The sequence below is a fragment of the Cajanus cajan genome, chromosome 3 (assembly GCF_000230855.2).
Source record: "Cajanus cajan strain Asha chromosome 3, NIPB_CcT2T_4, whole genome shotgun sequence".
Lineage (NCBI taxonomy): Eukaryota > Viridiplantae > Streptophyta > Magnoliopsida > Fabales > Fabaceae > Cajanus > Cajanus cajan.
In genome coordinates this window covers 2,263,812-2,285,607 of record NC_138519.1, presented here as the reverse complement: position 1 = coordinate 2,285,607, position 21,796 = coordinate 2,263,812, and the positions used below count along the sequence as shown (strand labels likewise).

At 31.0% G+C, this 21,796-nt stretch overlaps 2 protein-coding genes across 8 annotated transcripts; one reads left to right on the top strand and one right to left on the bottom strand.

Moving 5' to 3' along the window:
* The first annotated feature begins 3,260 nt into the window (after positions 1 to 3,260).
* Positions 3,261 to 6,365, top strand: LOC109795141 (uncharacterized). Its single transcript, XM_083070158.1, has 3 exons — positions 3,261 to 4,004; positions 4,578 to 5,300; positions 5,507 to 6,365. Exons 1-3 carry the CDS (start codon positions 3,369 to 3,371, stop codon positions 5,855 to 5,857), a joined length of 1,710 nt encoding a protein of 569 aa, XP_082926284.1. The 5' UTR covers positions 3,261 to 3,368; the 3' UTR covers positions 5,858 to 6,365.
* Positions 6,366 to 13,277: 6,912 nt separating this feature from the next.
* Positions 13,278 to 21,246, bottom strand: LOC109795176 (uncharacterized). 7 transcript variants are annotated; one of them, XM_083070157.1, is made up of 6 exons: positions 18,918 to 21,246; positions 18,547 to 18,581; positions 18,301 to 18,443; positions 17,932 to 18,244; positions 17,217 to 17,385; positions 15,253 to 15,349 (listed from the first exon to the last, which is right to left on the bottom strand). In XM_083070157.1, exon 1 carries the CDS (start codon positions 21,141 to 21,143, stop codon positions 18,945 to 18,947), a length of 2,199 nt encoding a protein of 732 aa, XP_082926283.1. In that variant the 5' UTR covers positions 21,144 to 21,246; the 3' UTR covers positions 15,253 to 15,349; positions 17,217 to 17,385; positions 17,932 to 18,244; positions 18,301 to 18,443; positions 18,547 to 18,581; positions 18,918 to 18,944. The 7 variants fall into 7 exon arrangements, with proteins under 7 accessions (XP_082926279.1, XP_082926278.1, XP_082926281.1 ...); XM_083070153.1 differs by lacking the exon at positions 15,253 to 15,349 and adding an exon at positions 13,278 to 13,552 and having other exon boundaries at positions 17,932 to 18,443; XM_083070152.1 differs by lacking the exon at positions 15,253 to 15,349 and adding an exon at positions 14,449 to 15,249 and having other exon boundaries at positions 17,932 to 18,443.
* Between the last annotated feature and the right edge of the window lie 550 nt (positions 21,247 to 21,796).

The following is a 21,796-nucleotide window of genomic DNA, read 5'->3' as shown; positions in this document are numbered from 1 at the left end:
TTTTATTTCAAAAGTCTTTTTTATTTTATTTTATAATATTTTTCAGTTAATTTATAAAATCAAATAACTTAACCCTAATTTTTTTGAAAACACTTAATTAATTAATTTATTATTTTATTTTACTAAAAACTGGGGTGTTATAGATATTACCACGTGTATAAGATGCAACACACTATCGTGTCTTTTTTTTTTTTTTTTTCCTGGACACAACTTTTGTTGTATTTTCACTTTTTATTTATTTAATTTTAACTTTGACGGAACTTCTTGTTGTGTTTTCACTTTTAGAGTAGAAAAACATAGTTTAGCACCATGTTTCATTTTTGACAATACTAGCACAAATAACAACTATATTTTCACTTTTGTCGGTACAAAACACGACACACCATTGTTTTTTATTTATTTATTTATTTTTAATATTACTTATCCCTTTAATTCCATTTAAATACTTGCTTTATGCAAGCTCAACATCATTCATGAGTAGTAATCTTGTTGTACAATAATATTTCCATGTTATATTAATTTATTTTAGTGATTACTTACTATTCATTTGATATTTTAATATTTTTTTAGATAAATTAACAATAATTATATATCAAATTGTAACATTTATTTATGTGAATTGGAAGATGTTTAAAGACCTTAAAGGTGTAACATTTGGATGATTTTAGAAATTAAGGAATTACATCAGACATGGTTTAATTTTGGATATTTTAGAAATAAAGATTCATGACAAATTAAAGTTCCTATCCAGTCAAGTAATATCTTCTATAATAAATAGGTTTCTGGTTTCAATCAGTGATGGCAAAAACAATATGAAACACTAGAATTTAGTGATGATAAAAGCGTACAATGCCTGATAAATACATCTTATTATTATATATGACAAAAATGAATTTGTATGATGAAATAAATATTGTTGGTACTTCAGCAATCTCATAAGAGAATTTGGGTATTTTTCCTAAAAGTTGATGATGAATCACAACCACCATATCAACTATGCTAAGAATTGAAGATAACGATGACGAGGATGATGATGACTATCATGTGTCATCGTCGTATTAAAGTGGGAATGAATTAGACGAGGTTGGTGTAGATGATTGTGAATCATTTGATACATGTGAGAAAACAAATTTCACTAAACATAGTCAAATGATTCAACTCATTTTAACTTGTCATTTTGGTGAAGGTTTGTTAATATAAATAAATGAGGTTATTTTATTGTTGTTTTTATTTCTTACGTTTTAATTGTTTATTGTATATTCATTTTTTCATGATTATGTTAGTGGGAGTGAATGATATTTTTGGAGTGATGTACACCTCATTTATACTAACATTAATTGGAGCCATTGATGAGGAAGAAATTTCAAGGATGAATGTGCCTAATAATTAGACTATTGGACAAGATTTATACATGAGTTGAGAGTTTGAAAATAAAAATACAATAAAATAGTAGTTTTAAAGATGCATTAAAGATTTTTGTTATTGACTAAAAAGAAGTATGTGGTGAAATATTCAAATGCACAGGACAGATATTGTGGTACATGAAGGCAATTGTATTAAGAAAATAGGATGCTATTAGACAATAACTTAATGAGGTGAACGTTATACATGTTTAAATATGTCATTATCACAAGACCATTGTAAGTTGATATCCACATTGGTTCAAGGTATTGATTGTGATATTCTATATTTTATTATGACACAAGTCCATTGATGATTCACTAAATTAACTTTTTTACAGGAAAGGCCAATAATGGTCCATTTATAAAGATCAGTCTCAACAGAGAATTTAATCACAAATAGAATTCAAAATTTCATATCAAAAGACATCAAAGACTAAACAAAAAATAATAACAAGTGTATTTAATAATCAATAAGAGTCATACACATAACATCCTAGATGACTTAAATATATGCAACATTGTGTGCCAAACTAGTTATAACACTTTTATTGAAAAATTCTTTCAATTTATGCTTTTGTATGTTATGAATATGCTGAAACATCTTCACTCTCTTTACTACCTATGATTATGAATAATACTTTATTTATAATGAAATTCAAATGCTCTCACCATACTCCATCCTCCCATTCTCACCCTTCCTAATTAGTATTGTTCCTCAGAGTGCAACTCAACCATCATGCAAACAAATAGACACATCTTCACTACTTTTTTTTTTTTTTTTTTTTATAAAAAAAATCAACTAAATTCTTCTATCATTTTCTAAATATTAGGATTCATATTCTAGTATTTAAAGGTTCAATACGAGCATTTTAATATTTTGTATCCCTTATTCAAAGTTTTTCTTATATATATATATATATATATATATATATATATATATATATATATATATATATATATATATATATATTATGAACACTGTTGTATGTGTAATCTATCTCTTCTGAGATAATTTTAAGAAAGGGTAAAGAAGAGTATTGAGTGCGCATGAACCTTACATGTTTGAAGTTATACTTAAATTGTTGAAATATTTTTGTAACAGCCTTCCAATTTTTTCTTACAAGTACATGAATATACAATTACATAACCAATAAAATTTATAGCCATAATAAGAAGGAATTTTTAAAGGCTAAATGCTTAAGAGGAAAGAATTCATTTGTTTACACCTTTAAAATATACCAAATAGTTAAGCCTACAAATAATTTTGTGATTTTCATTTATTTTGAACATTTTAATGCTTAAATCAATTTTTGATTTTTGTGTTTTAAACTCTTCTAATAATTGTTTCAATATTTTTAATAATGAATAATCTAATTTAGGAGAAAGTTTAATAAATAATTTTTAAAAGTAAAAATGAGATATATTTTTATAATTATTGGTACGATACTACTACCACCAACAAAGTACAACTTATTTTTATGTGCTAGTTTGTCACTGCAGAACATTACCATATTTTTTATATATTAATAACTTATGTCATTTTTATTACTTAATTATTATTATATGATTTATATCAGATATTGAAAACCGTAAATATTAAACTAATTTAAATTCAATAAAAAAATACATTTAATTCCCAGTAGTGTAGACATAATGCAAAATGTCAGTTAGACTAATTACCCGTCTTTTTGCTTATTTAATTATTGCTTCTATATATAATGATGAATTGTATATTAAAATTCTTTTGTAACTTTTTAAATTTACGACTTTGTTAACGAGGAATCTCTATTGAAAATTTGGTTAATCACTTTTAAGAGAATTTCTTTTTTAAATCCAAACCTATTTATGAACTAATCATGCACATACACAACGTTCAGTTCACGGAGCATGCTTCCGTTTCAATGAAACGCATAAATCTATTTTTGCTTCAACAATAGTACTATTCTTTAGTATTATGTTTCAGCTATGGCTTCCAACGAAGGAGTAACACTCGGTTTGACATATTGGGTTGACAATGAAAAAAAGCGTGTAGTTATGGCGGAAGCAAGTGGAGACTTTGTAGATGTTCTCTTTAGTTTCCTCTCCCTTCCATTGGGAACCATCACCAGGCTTCAGTCCGAGGGCAAATTTCCCCACAACCAACCATTTGAGATTGGTTGCATCAACAATCTGTACCGGAGTGTGAAAGATCTCAACCCTGATGTATTCTGGAACAAGATATGCAAGGACATGTTGATATCTCCGCGCAACCCTTTAGAAGCCTCTTGCCAGAAACTAAAAGTGAAGGTGGATGATACACTGCCCACAAAGTATTTCATGTGTCACAGCTGTTCAAGGACCAAGGATTTGTTGGTGAGTACTTTTGATGGGGCAAGGTGCCACTGTGGGAAATTGATGAAAAAAGAAACGGAGCTGCTTGTAGAAGAACCCAAGGAAGAGGAGAATGGTGTTTTTGTTAAAGGGGATGCCATGTTCTTGATCTTTGATGACTTGAGAGTTATCCGAAGCTCTCCAGGTAACTCTGTTCAACCACTCCTCAAACATCGATACAAAGACTTGAGTAAGACGGATCGGAAGGTTGCAGATCTAGGCGTGAATGAGGTAATTATATTGCTTTTTATTCATATGAGTTGGTACTTGCATGATTTTTTTGGTTAAATAAGGAGGAAGGGGTTGTAGAAAGAGTAAATTCCTCCCAATAAGATGTTTCTATCAAATAATATGTTAGACTGGTGCGCACTTAAAAGCTTGGGCATGAGTATGTATTCGGAAACAAATAGTAGGAGGTTTAATCTTTTGCCAATGAAAAGGAATACTTTAGCGACAAAATGATTATTTTGTGATAGAAAGTTCAGATTCGGATACATTAAATTCAAAATACTGCGACTTTCACTTACCACTTGTGCATGTAGCTCAGAACCTTCCTCGAGTTCCCTAATTAGATTGTAATGTTGTAGACGTGCGGGAACTTTCCTTTTTACATTGATTGAGATAAGAGATTTCTAGCCTGTTTGATTATAGTTTAGAAAGTTTTTTAAGAGTTTCTTTATAAAAATTAAAAGTATTTTTCATTTAGAGAAACTCTTAAAGTCCTTCTAGACCACGTTCATCCTTGTTTAATGAATTATAATTGTAACTTTACAAGCTTAAAACCTGCTTTTTATTTTTCCCCAGATATTTAACATACTAAAGCAAGCATTAACCTCCAAATCTCCTCTAAGTGATGCATTCATTGAAAACAAAGAATCTAAGCCATCCTACACTTTCTCACCATATACTGGCCCAAGTCATTTGAAAGATTATTTTGAAATCAAGGTAATAGTTAGCAAATCACAGAACAAGGTTCTGTTTGCCGAATCAAATGCAGATTTTGTCGATTTTCTTGTCAGTTTCCTCACAACACCTCTTGGGTCTATTCTTAACCTTATGAATGCTAAATTATCCTTGGGAAGCATTGATAACTTGTACACAAGTGTAAAGAAACTGAATCCATCATGGTTCATAGAATCATCAAACAAATCCTTATTGAATCCAAGGGTGGCTCCTCAATTTGGTTGTAAGAGCAATAAACTACATGCTTCTGAAGACACTCCCAAGTATTGGTATGGCACTGGAGTAGTGAAAGATAATATGGGGCGTATAATGATTTCAAAGAGAGAGGATATGGTACAAAATCCAAAAGAAGTGAAACTTTTTGAGCCAAGATGTTGTGATGGAGCAAGAGAACCTGCTGTGGGTGTGGGATTTATGAAGAGGCCGTGTCTATTTGTTGTGAGGGATGATCTGCAAGTCATACCAATCACAACTACTTCCAGCATTTTGTATGTGCAACAGCTGGAGAATATCCAGTTGAATGATTTGGAGGAACACTTGGTGAAAATCAGGAAGTCACACGAGGTAATTAAAATTCACAATTCACTCTTGACAACTTGTTCTTTCGCTGCCATAATATTGGTTCAAGAAAATTTGATTCATATCAATGGTTTTAGTTAACATTTGTCTTAATTAGTTGGTCAAATAATTGATTATAATGAACTTCGTACAATATGTTTATTTGGCCATTTTCAATTTAGAAGTGACATTCATTATGTGTATTTGGACAGGCACTGAACCTGTTGGGGGCTTCTTTGACGTGCAAAGAAGGTGTTTTGACGCGGAGTCTATTCTACCTATTGAGGAAGTGGAAATACCAAAGATGGATTCCATTTTGGGGTGTATTAGGAAGGAAGAAAAAGAGGCATGGAAACCGAAAAGAAGTGGAAGAGAAAGAGAAAGAGAGTGCTGTAGTAAGTGATATGGAAGAGAAAGAGAGAGAGAAAGAGAGTGCGGTAGAAAGTGATATGAGAAACAAAGATAAAGATATGAAGGAAGTAAAAAAGAAAGGAAATGGAAAAAAAAAAAAAAAAAAAAAAGAGAAAGGGAACATGTTAACAACTCCTGAAGAAACCAAATGATGAATTTTAAGGCTACACTTTATGGGAGATAACAGAAAAGGGGTCGTGTAGATGTTTGAAAGTCGATAGAACATTGGTCCGTAATTCTGCAAGTGCTATTAGGCTCTTAGGAATTGACTCCCGTCGAAAGGTTGCGGTCTCTTCATGATCATCACGCACTTTCTGATGTGTGAACAATTCACTTTTCAATTTTTGCTTTATCACTAGTTGGTATTTGGCTATTTGCCGTCTTGAGTGTGGCTTCTAAGTTCATGTAGCTGAGGATTATCTCTACTAGGTTCTTCCAGACTTCGAACGTTCTTCTCATTCAACAAAATGATGCTGTTAATCTATGCAGACAAATTCACTTCTAATTTAGTGTCGTATTTGCCTTATGCTACTTTTGATAAGACCTATGCTAGTAGGTTTCAAAACTGTGTTTGTGATCATGTTATTCCTTTAACTGCCCTCCACATAGGGGATAACTCATTCATGTATTTTGTAAGTTGAATCATTGTGGTGTATCATATCCAAATTCTAGTGTTGGATCCAAATGATTGTAGTTGGCTATTTAAATTATGAGTTTATTTTATCCCTGGCGTGATTGCTTTTCTTATATCAGTCTCCCTAGCTAGCTAGTTGGTCACCCCTTAGCAACGCTGTAAGTACACTACTTGGCCTATAGTTTATCTTTTAAGTCTGAGTGATTGCTAGTTTATTATATAAATAAATAGTTTCATGCTAAAACTAAATTCTTAAAGAAACATAACAATTTGAGAGACAGACGCAAGAATGAGTAGACTAGATGGAGGATTTCATTTTTACAACACTTCCTCTTTCTTAACTCATTAGCCATTTTGGAAATCATTGCATCAGTCATTTGTAAAGATTGCAATGTTTTTGAATGGTCGATGAGGTATTTGGTGAGCTCAGCCGTTTGTACAAAGTCCTTGATTCAAAGGTCTTAGATTCAAATGTATTTTTGATTCATTTATTTACATATCTATAGCAAAATTTATTAAACCTGACAACTTGACCGCAGAATGATGTAACCTTCACTACCAGCAAAAACAAAAGCTCATGTTGTGATTGTTAAAGCAAAATACGCCTTCAATTTATTTAAATCATATATTTTTAACATTAATATACTTATCATTAGCAAGCAGTCACTTGAATTGTTGTATTGGTACATTCAAATCGTGTAAGTACAGTTTTACCAAAGGGTGGACTAATATTTGACAAAATTCAATATAAAAATATACACATTTCATTTTAAAATAAGAAATATTTCTATAACTTTGTCAAATTTAAAGGAAGGATACATAACTAAAGGCAATATATATATATATATATATATATATATATAAAAGTTATCCGATTTGTTAAGATGTCATTTTTGGACTTCTAAAGAAGTGGACAAATAAATCACAATGTTGAATAGTAATTAGAAAATCATTTAAAATGATGAAATATAAACAATTAATTGTTAATAAATTATGTATTTACTAATACCTGCTCATTTGATGTTCTCATTATTAGAAGTTATTTTCTCATTCACTGATCGTAAACCCATACTTTAGTTTTATCATTAAGTAAGAGTCCTGATATTTGAAAACTCTTTGGTAGAGAGAAACACCCAAAAGATACTCATTATAAGACAAAACAAAGTTGAGTACTAAAATATTAACTTAATTAATCAAATAATAGGATTTAGGAGAAACATAAAAATATTTTAAAGATGTTGGAATGTTGTTTTTGTCTTTTTGCTAGGTTTTGTGAAAAAAAAATTTAAGTGTTGGAGAAATTTTTTTTCATAATTAGAAATCATGATTCTTGAAAATTATAAATTTTAAGAATCATGATTTTAAAAATAATTAAAATATGTTTAGTTACTCATAAAAAGTTCTTAAAAATATTTATATAAGATTCTTAGAAATTAAATTTTTTTTATGTTTGATTATAATAATATATTCATAGGTATATAAGTACTTTTTACAAAAATATTCTTTATTAAAACAAATTTATTAGATAAATTTATTTATTCAAATCTTATTACAAATATGATATTAAACTATTTTAAAAAATTTAAAATTTATAGTTAAAATTATTTAAATATAGAACTCACAAAAGAAATAACAAAAAAAATGTTACAGAATAAATAAGAACGATAAAAATATATTATTTTATTTCATTTAAATAAAAAATTAACAAATATCATTAAACTGTAAAAACAAAATAGATTTAATAATATTATTAAAATTAATAAGGTTAAAAAATAATAAGATTAAAAAATAATAAAATATAATAAAAAGACAAAGAAAAAAATAGAGATATACGAGGGAGAAAGGAGGGGGGGGGAGAGAGAGGGAATGACAATGATAGATAAAGAGAGATGCAGAGAGAGAAATAGAAGGAGAGAGAGAAGAAGAGATGGGGAGTGAGAGTGTGTGAGAGAGAAAGGGAGAAAGAGAAATAAAAAGGGCGGGAGAGAGGAAGAAAGGAGAGTGAGAATGAGAGAGAGATAGAGAGAGAAAGAGAGGGAGAATGAAAAATAGAAAGAGAGAGAGAAAAATAAATTTTATTTTATAAATTGATATTATGATATTTTTATATGCATTAAACTTCTCATTGACTTATAAAAGTTATATTTTCACCTCATAGAAATGTTTTTGTAAGAAAGTAAGATAAAAATGATTCTTGAAAAATTATATTTTTTAAGATTTTTTTTAAATAACTACAAAACATGAAAAATTAAGATTTTTTATTTAAGATTTTAAAAAGATATATATTTTACATATCAAATACTCTCTAAGATAAAAGAAGAAGAAGAAGAGATGATGAGATATGTATGTAAAAATTAAGATTATATTGTACTTCATTTGGTAAGTAAGATATACACTATTGGCCATCATATTTAACGGTTTCTTGCATAAATCAAACTGTAGGGGGAACAATTTGTAAATTTAAAAGAAATATTTGTTGATTCACAACGCCAAAATATTTCAATAAATTGACACACACCACGAGCATGAAATTTGAATTGAAGCCAACACTTTCAAACACCAAATTATGAGGCAATAAGTTTATTTAGGGACAAAAAAGTAGCATAAACGACAATTGAGGGACACAAATGAAAAACCAAAGCCAAATTCACTAGTGAGCCAGCACAAAGAGTTTTCAAAAGATTTGGCAATTCACTACTAGATTTTAATCTTTTAGCAACATTTTCTTGTTTACATTTGTTAAAATGTTACTATATATTATATAAATATGTTATTTTGTAACATTTTTTAAAAAATGTCGTTATAGATGGAGTAATATTTTGTATTTCAATATTATTCTTTTCAATTGTTTTCAAAATCAAAGTCCCATATCGAGTAAAAAAAATTACATGTTATTTTGCAACATTTTTTTGAAAAATGTTACTATAATTGCTTCTAAAATAAAAGTCCCACATCGAGTAAAAAAAAATATATTTATCTTATATCTAATTGTAACCCATAATTAAAGTCCCATATCGAATAGATTAATGACTCATAAAGAGTATATATACTCATATAGTTATATTTAAGATAAATGAAATTTGATATTCTATGTACAATTAGTGGTGATTAACTAAAAATGTCTTTCCCTAAAAACTTAAGGAATTCCTAGAAATTTAGGAGATATAGAAATATAATAGTTGATAGTAATATTTAAATTAAAATTATTATTTTATAAGTTTAAAAAAAATCTTGGCAACATCATTAAAATATTACAAAAATTATTAAAATGTTACAAAAATACTACTTTTATAACATTTAAAAAATGTTACCTAATTATGCAAAAATGTTACTAAAAGTCTTTAGCAACATGGACTATATACAACATTTGATAATATGTTGCTAAAACAAATTAGCAACATTTATACATAATTAAGTAACATTTTTTAAATGTTGCTAAATATCATTTGTGTTGTAGTGATTGATGCTCTTACTTCTAGGATGAGGAAAATGTTATTTATTAATTAAGATTGTTATGAAACATATTAAAATGGGAGAAAGAGAAAGAAACAATAGATAAAACTTAAAAAGGTAGAGTTACTCAAATGAGAAAAATGAAATTACATCAGTGTAGATGTAATTTGTATAACAAATTTTAATAATACTAAAATCTTATATACATGATATCAAGTTACAATATTAATAGTAAAATAAAGCAAAATACAATGAAAGATGTTGGAAATAGATCATTTAAAAAATATACAAAACTAAAATGACCAAAAGTTAAAAGACAATATTAATTATTAAGTAAAAGTCATAATACAAGACTTAATAACTTAATAGAAATAAATATTCTTAAAATATGTTTGGTTTTGATATGAGATATGTATTTTTACATCAATCATGAAGTAACACATCATAACTTTCTCATATTTCATCAATTTGATGCAAAAAAAATTAGAAAAATATACATAATCAATCTGCAACCAAACAAACTTTTAACCACCTAAAAGACAGAAATAACAAACATAAATGTTTAAGGCAAAAGCAACAAAGTTTAACCCTTAAGAAAAAAAATCAAAATAATATTTAACCAATTAAGACATGCAAAACATGATATCAATGTTTAGCCATTCATAACACACATACTTAACCACTGTAAATAGAAACTTACATAAAAATAATAAACATAACAAATTAAATTTGTCATCAAAGAGAATTAATCTCAAACACTTTGTGAGTATTGTAGAAACCACAACACTGAATAACTTAAAGAAACCATAATATTTTGAAACAGATTATCATCAATGACAAGACAGCAAAACCATTATTGCAACTCCATGTACTTGAATTATATCAATAGCCAAAACAGGTTGAATAATAATGAGAGGATTGCTATATCCTCCGAATTCGAAACGGAAACATGGTCCAAAATTTTAAAATATGAATATTTTATAATAAATTTATTATTAAATAATTATTTAATTTAATATTTTATAATTTAAGTTAATTTTTTAAACTTTCAGAATATATTTCGGACAATTTAGTCGGAGGATGAAAAATTTTTCATAATGAAATCATCAAAGTGACAAATCATTGATGAACAGTTCCGCAACCTCGCTTCCTTCTTGAGTCCTCGTCACATTATTAACAACTATTTCAAAACAATAGATTTTTCATTAAAAATAATCGTGGTGTATTATAATAGATAGTTTTTTTTTTTAAGTTAGTCCACACAGTAAAAGATAATTTAACGGAAAAAAAATAGTAAAAACAATAACATACAATTTATTAGATATGGTACTAAAGCAGTAAAGATAATTTAAGATATGTTTTCTTTCCTTCATAGAAGGTCTTGTGTATTTTCTAACCTGCATCCATAATCAAGGCCACAATGGGACATGTAAAACAGAAGAAAATCATGGTTCCCATCTACTAATACAAAATTAATGTTGATTTGAAATAACACGTCAGTTTTTCATTTTAATGACAATTATTAGAATGAGAGACAATTACCCAAAAACCAATTGCATTCACTGGTTGACTTCCTATGCATGGAATTATTAGGCGTATTCGGAAAAAAAAAAAACTAAATTGAACTAAAGTCTCTGAAATAAAAGGGTAAGAATTGAAGATATAAAAAATGGTTCGTTTCGATAAGTTAGTCTGATGGCCAAGAGCTTAGACTTCGAAAAAAATGTCCCAAAAATATTTTGTGCTAATTTGGCTGGTCAGTGGGCATAGGTTGAGCCACTTGTTTTTAATGCCTGAAGTTTACCAACTCTATTTGACTTGATATTTTTTTATACCTTCTTTTTAAAATATAAATAAAAATAGAAAATAAAATAAAATAAACAAATTTAGACTATTTTAACGAATTAATGAATCAAAATAATTTAATTCAAAATATCAAAAATAGTTCAATTAAGTTGGAATATTTATTCAGTTTAAATTTTTAAGAAGTTAAGTTCAAGATGTTTTTTTTTTGTTTGTTTGTTTAGTATAATTTTAGTCCAATTTATTTTCTCCACCCAAGAAATTTTGAAGGGAAAAAAATCTCTTAATATCATAATGCAATTACGTGTATGTATGTGAAAAGAGTGAATGTTTTAGCAGATACATAAATTTGGGTCAAAGAATATACTAAGAACCCAGACAGGCCATTTTGTTACATGACTTGGTAACAAATAACATCATTAACAAAAGGGAAAATAAGAGGGGTTTGAAGGGTCAGAATAAATTATGTGAAAGAAACATGTGAAGTAATTAATAAAAAGTACCTATTCAAAGTCAATGACTTTGTGGAGCGCATTTGAGTTGCGTAAACCAGCCAAGGTCAACTGCATCAAAAGACAAAACAAGTAGTTAGATTTTTAAGACAAATTATTTAAACAAAACTTAAATAATATAATAGTGAATCTAGATTAATTAGAAAATGTTTAGTTGCAAATCAGTAATATTGACAAGTATAGCCTAAGTTTTATTTTAATTTTAAGATTTAGGAAACCATGGCAAGCATATTTTTAAAATTTAAATAATCAATCAAAATTATTAAAAAAAAATCAATTTAATTGCATATATAAAGTGATTAATGATTGACCACTCTTTCTGAAATTTATTTAATTTATTTTCATCGTCATGAAAAAGTTTCTTGTTGCACACTAAAAAGTACTACACGTTATCTTAAAATAGTGTTGTATGTAGAATACTAGAATGTCTCTCCCTGTATTTTTACTTGAGATAAAAATAAGGGATATAATTAGTAATTATTATATATAATTTATTCTTTAAATTAGCGATTATTCTTAACTTCTTTTTGAATCTTATTTAAAATAAATTTTCATAAAATTTGGAGACAAACTTTTTTTTTCCTTCAAATTAAATAGTTTTTATTATTTTTCTCTGTAGTTTTGATGGAGTTTTATGAGAGAACTAATTTTTAGAAGTTGACATCACATATTTTCATTCAAGTGAATTATTTGGTCATTTAAGTAAACAAAACACTTCAGTTGAGTATAAAGAACTCACTTATGTGAACTACCGGGTCATTTAAGCCATAGATAATAAAATACCTTTTTGTAAAATTATGATGTTGACTTGAGTAATAACATCTTACTTAAGAAATTAAGAGACTATTTCAAGCCTAAGGTCAAGAATATAAAGACATATGAAAATGTCCAATAAAAAGGTTATGATCTTTATTGATAATGGGACTCTTTGAAAAAATTGACTATAAAGCAACTTTGTTACCTCCATATAATCTTCTCTATCTTTTATCAATTTTATTTTATAATGTGAGTAACTAAACTCATTATTGTTGAAATAGAACAATCTTTATTCCATATACCTTTTCTAAATTAATTATTCAGGTTTTATTTCAATTATTTAGTTTTTTAAATTGGATATTGTATTTATTTTGGATCAATAATGAAAATAAACAGAACAAATATAATATAAAACACACATTTTCTTTTTATGTTTTTGTCAACGCATAAAACAACATGCAGTCAATACTCGGTGGACACTTCATCACTTCATCTTTGTTCTTCATGAATGTTAATAATCACTTATATATCATCACACACATTACGTAATATATAACACAATTGAACTTCACACTTTCTTTCTAAAACACACAAAACAAACGTATATAGTAAAACACGGCCACTTTGTTCATCTTCATCAAGCCCTCTGTGCCATCGATATCTTCTTACTGCAACAATGGAGTCTTAGCCTACGCAAATTATGTAAAAACAACAATGTTAGTTTTATAATAATAATAATGAAGAAGAAAAAACTTCTGATTTTATTTATAGAAACAGTAAAATATTTTTTTCAAAATAAAAATTAATTTTTCCATGAAACAAAGCTAGATTCAGTAGTTTTTTTAACCATGTATAAAAATAAAAATAAAGATAACTTAACATACTTGCTCTCAATTTGGGAGTTATTCATAAAACAATCTCATAAATTCAATGACCTTTCCTAATTAAAAAAGTTACATATGAAATGATTGCTACAAAACGGGATTGTGTAACTTAAACTAAGTAAAAATGAGGTCAAACAATTTCGTAGTAGATTATTGGTATAAATCTCTAATTATAAAATTTAAGATTGTTGATACAATTTTCCTAATTGCACTAATCATTTATAATAGGCTTGCTTAACTCTATTTTTTTTTTTTCAGGTGAATTAGATACCCCTTAACAAATACAATGCATCCACCATCGAAAAGATTGACACACACTGATATGGTGTTTTGTAACAACAACAATAATTTTCAATACAAAAATTGAACACATTCCCTTAACTGAAATGCCTTCCAGTTCCGCATGGTAGAGTTGAGATCAATTAACAAAGGGAAAACTAACATGTGTTCTGTTGAAATTTATTAACTCGTAACATCTTGTCTATTTTCCCAATACCTGGACATAAAGTTTCCATTAAATTCCCCTTGTAGAAGCATATGAGGTTTGGTAAATATTCAAGAATCAAACAATTGAGGAGCGGAAATATTATCTCATCTTCGTTTGATTCATCCCCTTCCTTTATACACTATCTCTTTAATGAATTCACACCTTGTTACCATCATTATTTTGGGTTGAGATAAACTTTTGGCTGCCCAGGATGTGAATAAATTTACCGATCCATGGCATTTAAATACAGTCAAATACACCAGATCGGAGAAACATATGGAGGATGGTGCCAAGTTTTTTAAATGGGAACAACAATTTACTTTCAAGTGTTCTGAATTTTTTAGAAAGGACTCAATCCATAAGTTTTCCAAGTCAAAGGAAACGAGCTCTGGAAGGGACTCCAAGAGTAATTCTCAGTTTCAGTTGTGATAGTGATCCAATATCATCCACATTAGGACCTTGAAAGCAGAAAATCTCCTTTTGAAAGAACTTCAACCCACCCAAAGCTCCTCTATATTAGGCACTTGTAGAAATCTATATGGAAATACATTAGATTCAGCATGAAAGATCAACAAACTAATAGATTTTAACTTGTGTGAGAAATTTCCTTGTAGTTCTCCACGCCAAATCATCTTCAGTTCTGTTTCACCAATTCCCAACCTCTTTAAGTTGGGTGTAAGCTACAAAGAGACCAATAACCAAACCAAATCAGGTCAGGGAGGTTATAGATCCATCTCTTCCATAAAAATTGAAATGATGAAACTTCTCATGCTAAAAGATGTATGATAATTAGTGAGAAAAATTCCATCTCTTCTATATAATTTAAATAATTTATGAATATTGTTCACACCACAGAAAGCAGAAATCAATGCAGTATAAGTAAGTAGCATTCCCTTTCATGCCCTTCCCTTTCATCTCGTTGAAAAACTCAACTGCTCTATGGACTCTCCCATGTTTACACATACCATCAACCAATGCATTGAGAGTGACAATATTTGGCTGCAGCTTCCTGACCCTTTCAAAATCAATATCAAATGGTCAATTAGTATTAACTTCTTCCTTCGCTTTTCATTAATTAACAATGCTAACTTTTGTTCCACAAAATAATTTTTGTGCTGAAACAACAAAGTATAAGAAAAACATATTAACTCAAAAGTATAAAAACTATTAACCACAACGAAGAAATATAGAAACTATTAATAAATTCCATTAGTAATTTATATTCTTCATCAACAATCTAATACTCATACGACAACAACTAGCATGGAGTTTTAAATATAGGTTGCAGTGCAACTGTAGTCATAGTCTTGTTGCAGTTTGATGCAAATCAATGTAGCCAACAATAGCAGTGCAATGCGACAGTGGCAGCTGTTGCAATCAAGCGGTAGCCAGCTGTATTATGCGGTGCAATTTGTAATATAAACCCTAAGCCAAATATATGGCCCATATAAATAAACAAATAATAGTCTTTAGTTCACCTTTGACATTGCATAGATCATGTCAATGGGTGAAAAAAAAAAAAGTCACCATGCATTATACATTAGACAATCTTATTGGTCAAGCTTGAGTAAAATTAGTACTAATAACTTTTACTGGCAAAGCCAATAAACCCCCATCCCCCAAATGAATCCGGTATGCTCATTTCTAGAATCTCAGGCTGAAACCAAGCAAAATTCATTAAAATTCCAAAAAGGGCAAACCACGTATTGACATAAAATATTTTTAGAAAGGAACCTACAAACTTAACTAGCTTTAATCAAGGAAGTATGAAACTGCACAAATTGCTTAGCAAACCTATCACAATTCACAAGGGATATTTTAAGAAAGAATTAACTTCTGTATGGTAATTTGATTATCTTAACAAATTTGGATACTCAAGCTAAAGCAATGTCAAACTGTTAAAGGTAGTTGGAGTTGATGCCTGAAAGAAGATTCATGTCCAGAGATTACAACAGGCAAAACACACACAACTAAGTTAACCAATGCCTATATGCACTCTCAAAGAGCCTTGCACACGTGGTGATTATAAAAATGGCCTTCCCACTATGTATTTTCTCATCAATGAACATTTACAATCAAAATCTTTAAAAATCAGAATAACTATGACACGAGGCAAGATTATGATAACTTTGTTTTTCAGACAAAGCCAATAGGAAACCTTCTAATAAAGGTTTGCATCTAAGTAGGAATGCTATTCATAGCCTTTTCACAGAGTGTAATTAACAACACTAGAGTATGCGTCATAACATTGTATGGACCACAAAATCATTTGATCAGTCACAACATAATGATTCCATCATGTAGCCTGTTTTAAAAAGAAACAATAACATCCGTTTCATAGTATCAATTCATCGTCATTTCATCATTTATTGAATAAGCTATCAAATTAGAAGACATGGGATTTACTTCATGTCAACATTTATAAGCTTTTCTTTCAACAGGTTGTAGTAACCAAACAAGATCACAATAGATTCTAGTTCACAAAAATCACAATCACCAAGTCAATATACCTGAGTCTAGTCTTTATCGTAAGAACTATCCTATACCTAATGAGATATATTACCATACCTGTAACATTTAGGTCCTAGCTTAACAGATATATCATCATCACAAAATGAAATGCAAGATTTGGGCAATATATGTTTAATGAGATGACACTTCTGACACAGTAAAATATCATGATTCATGACTCTTATCACATGTTTAACAGGATGACACTTCTGATTCACAATTCACAATTCACGTCACCAAGAATGGTGCACAACATGTACTACAAATTTGCGGTTCAGCGGTATTAAGCATCTTAGAATTTGGTTTCATAGTTTCCCAACGTTCATACGCGGGTTTAATAACACAAATATACGGACCTTTATTCCATAATTTGTAGAATAGGGCACTAGACATCTTGGTCTAGCATCTAAAAGCTACACAAAATATTTATTCCTTTCATATCAAACTCTGCAAGGAATGAACTATCAGTACCTTTCTCTTGAAAATCTTTATCAGTTTTTACAAAGCCAGCAACCAAAGCCCTGGGCAATGCTGCTATCCACTCATCTCTGTTCAGATATGAAGGAATTGCACTTAAAACATTATTTAGAAGATTCTCCTTGGCATAAATAGCAGCAGATCCATTGTGTCCATCAAATAGCTGTAAAACTTCTGAATCAGACAATGCAACCAGGAAAAAAAAAATGAAAAATAGTGCATTGAGCAATAAGCATTCAGTGCATAAATGGCTATAGTCCTTCCTCTGCTCCAATTAAAATGAGTGCATAAGAACAAAACCATAATAAAACCAAAATTGTGGCAAAAACACCTAGACAATATATTAGTTTGTTCACATGAACAGAGCAATAAAGTCAGTAATATGTAACTTGATAAAGTTTTTCCAGTCTAACTCAGCCATGAAGTCAAGAACATCAAATATAAAACCAACACATTGGATTCTAAGTAAATATGTGAAAAGTAGACACTCCACAAGATTTAGCATTTGCTAATTTTGCAATAAGATAGTTAAGTGCCAAGGAAAATGCTTAATCCTTTATATTCTCTCGTTTACTATGTCTCGACCTATAGAATGATAACATGTAAAATACATCTAGATTAAAATCAGTTGACAAGTTGCAACCCATCAAATCCTATAAAAAAAAAACGATGTTATTCAATCTGGAAAAGAAGGCCGTGAGAAACTTACCCCAAATACAGAATATGTAGAGACTCCATCACCGACCACCCTCTGACATTCCATCTTGAGCAGTGTCAAATCCTCCGCTTTCTTGCTCTGGCACGCTTGACCATGAGCAATCTCAGGTTTCTCAATTTTCTCATTCACCAATTCACGCTTCAGGAGCACCCAAAGGGGAACAGTTTGGTGGTGTTCACTCCTGGCAGCCATTTTCCAAGCCCCCACTCAATCCTCAAATTCCAAATACCACTACCACTACCACCAAAACACCAACAACACCGAGTTCTGCGCGGCTTTAAACCTCCATTACGTGCCCAGCGTCCTGCAAATATTCCATTGTTATTTTCGTTGATAGAGAGGAAAAATGAAACAACCTACCTATGTTGCAGTCCTCGTGTCCACGCAAATATGGAAGCAATACTGTTCGTACTAGTTTCTCGTCCCTTTTGATGAAACCGAAAATGTCAAGTTACAATTCCATGAGCTGCCTCAGCTTCCAATGTCTTGCCATCAGAAGATAACTGCAAAATTTTGGATGTAAAATGAAGTATGAGTTCCAATAACCAAAATAGAGATAACAATGTTGATGAAAAATTGCTGAAATATTAATATTCTAATTCGCACCAGCACAGAAGTCATGAGACCCAATGAGCCAAATCCTGCACACAATTCAATAAACTTTATTTAAAAGATGCCTCCTAGCATGTTAAAAGTATTCATTTCACCAAATTGCAAATGCTCTCTTTCACATTCCATAAAGACATGAACAAAAAAATGAAATTAACAATCAAACCAGAATGGATATATATTTTCAGGATCAGTTAAATATAAAGCAAGGGATAGTACGTGTTGTAAAGGTCCAAAAGCCAACCCTTAGTGCAATTCCATGTTTATAAGAAAAAATTGTTGTGGCCCCATGTTGTGTTCCCACCCTTACTGCCATTCCATGTTTATTTCAGCTTAGGTGTTTTAAAAATGGGTTCAAAAAAGAATACCATTCTTTATGGTTTAGCTCTAGCATACTATGAAACTTGATACCCTTCCAAAAAATGTTTTAATTTTTCTATTTCACCAACTGCAGAAAGCCATTCAGTAAGAATCTCCATAGTTGTATAGTCCGGTCTGCAAGCATCTTCAACCATTCTGTCCATAAGTTCAAATGCTTTGTGCAACATTTTCTTATCCCGAACCCCTTTGAGAATAGCATTATATGTGGTTGTATTAGGCCTAACCCCCTTTACCTTCATGTCCTCCATCAAAGAAACAGCCTTTTCTACATCGTTATTCTTGCACAAGGCATCTATTAAAATGTTGTATATCACAGTGTTGGGAGAGACTTTGGATGTAGAACACATTCCCCTAAAAATCTTCATGCCCTCGTCAACATTCTTCTTTAAACAATATGCATGTATAACTGCCCCATACGTGACAACAGAGGGCTTAAGACCTTCTTTAATCATCATTTCCATCATCTTACCGGCAGTTGCAAAATCTCCAGTCTTGCCAAGGTAGGAAATCAACGTGTTATACGTGACGGTATCAGGCTTAACTCCAGTTTCTTCCATTTCGTCAAGCAATTCATAAACTCTTTCCAGCTTCTTCCTCTTGCAGAATCCACTGATAAGAACATTATAGCAAGCTCTATCAAGTCTAAACCCAGCCTGCTTCAACTTTGACACGACAACACTAGCATCATTCATCCTTCCAGCAACGCTTAAACCTGAAATCAAACAATAGTAAACGATAGCATCCGGAGAGCACCCAGAACTCAACATCTCTTCAAAACACTTCATGGCTTTATCAATATTGTTCACACCACAGAAAGCAGATATCAATGCAGTATACGTAGCAGCATTCCCTTTCATGCCCTTCCCTTTCATCTCATTGAAAAACTCAACTGCTCTATGGACTCTCCCATGTTTGCACAAACCATCAACCAATGCATTGAGAGTGACCACATTTGGCTGCACTCCTTCCTCTTTCATACAACAAAACAACTCCTGTGCTCTATCAATGTTTCCAGCTTTACAAAACCCATCAATCAAGCAATTATACGTAACCGAGTTGGGTCTATTTTTACTCCCCGTTTTCATCTCTTCCAGCAAACTCAAACCATCTTCTTCCCTCCCAGCCTTACAAAGTCCATCAATCAAAGTGTTAAACAACACCACATCAGGCTCAACACCAACCATACTACTCCCTCCTCTCCCTCTCATTCCATCAAACACGTGTAACGCCTCGTCCATCCTCCCAGCCTTGCAAAAATGATTGACAAGAATCCCAAAGGTTACCACACTAGGCTTTATCCTCCTTTCCTCCATCTCCGCCAACAGTTCATTCATCCTCTTAACATCCCTCTCCCGTCCCAGCCCCGTCAGCAAAGCATTGCACGACGCAGCTTCAACCGCACCACCCAACCTCATCACAGAATGTAAAATCTCCCACGCCACACCGGTCTTCCGTTCCCCACACAGCTTACTCACCAACTGAGTAAGCTTAAACGCATCAGGGAAAACTCCACGCTCACCAAGCTTGATAACCAACCCCACAATGTCACCATCCGGAAAACTTGTCCCCCTTCTCACCAACTCTCCGAAAACAACTTCCCCCGTGGCGGGGAACCCGGAATTCGGTTCGGGCATTTCGTCGAGCACGTGGAGTGCATCCCCGGAGCGACCGGAAGTCAGCAGCACCCCCAAAAACCCGTTGCAAAGTTGAGAATTTTTGGCAGAAGGGTGAAGCTGGTTGAAGAGAAGAAGTGAGTCGTCCAGCATTTGCGCGTTTTGTAGGCAGAGGAAGAGAAGGGAAGCTGATTTGGGAGTGAGGGGGAGAGTGGGGAGGGTGGAATTTCGGAAGCGGTGGAGGCGGAGAAGGTGGGTTTGGGAATTGGGGTGCCGAGAAGCGAGCTGGAGAGAGGCCTGGAAGACGGAAGAGAGGGAATGGTGGTGTGGGTCCTTTGCTGTGAGGTATTTGAGGAAATTGAAGGATTTGGGAATGGAAGATAGTTGGAGAGTGATTTGGAGGAAGTGCTCAGAGGAGAGGACTGAGGCCTTCAAGACAAACCTGTCAAGCTTTTCCTCGTCCCAGTCCTTCCGTGGATGTCCCAGAATTGACACCACTCGCCTCACAACCCATGCCGCCTCCTTCTCCGACTCCCAGTGGCAGCGCCGCCGCAGATTGGCGTGCCTGCCGAGGGGTTTGGATTGCCATAACATCGACATTCGGTGGAAAGTCTTACGATTGCAAGTTTAGAGCTCTCACCTCCCCAAACAAGAATCTCACTCTCTGCATAATAATTTTAGGTATTGTATGGCAGAGACCCAAAATTAGAGAAGAGGAAAATATTATGAAACTTTTTGTTTTTAGTTTATAAGAAATAAAAGAATTATAATTTAAGAAGACTCTGTGAAAAAGAAATAAAAATAAAAAAATTTGGTTTTTTTGTTTTATACATCCCATTATTTGATTTAAGCAGAAGAAGTGATGAATAAAATTTATTATTTTACTATTTTAGTGGTAGGTAACATGTAACAAATCTTGATTAAATATGTGTTCCGACAATTGCATTATTGCTGTATTTTATAATAAGGGTTGTATTTAAAGAAAAATAAGTTTTTAAAAAAACTATTAAGATAATTTTTAATATAATTAATAATTTTTATTTATATTTTTTATGATTTTGAAAAAGTGGTCATTATGTTACATCATTTTAAAAAAATATATAATTCTAAGAATAATTTTGTAAAATTTTAATTATTTATTTATTTATTAGTTTTTGTACATGTAAAACAACCCAAAATGACATTTATTATAAGATAGGAGGAGTCATTCATTCTATCATCCAACATATGAGTGTAAGTGAATAATAACTCGA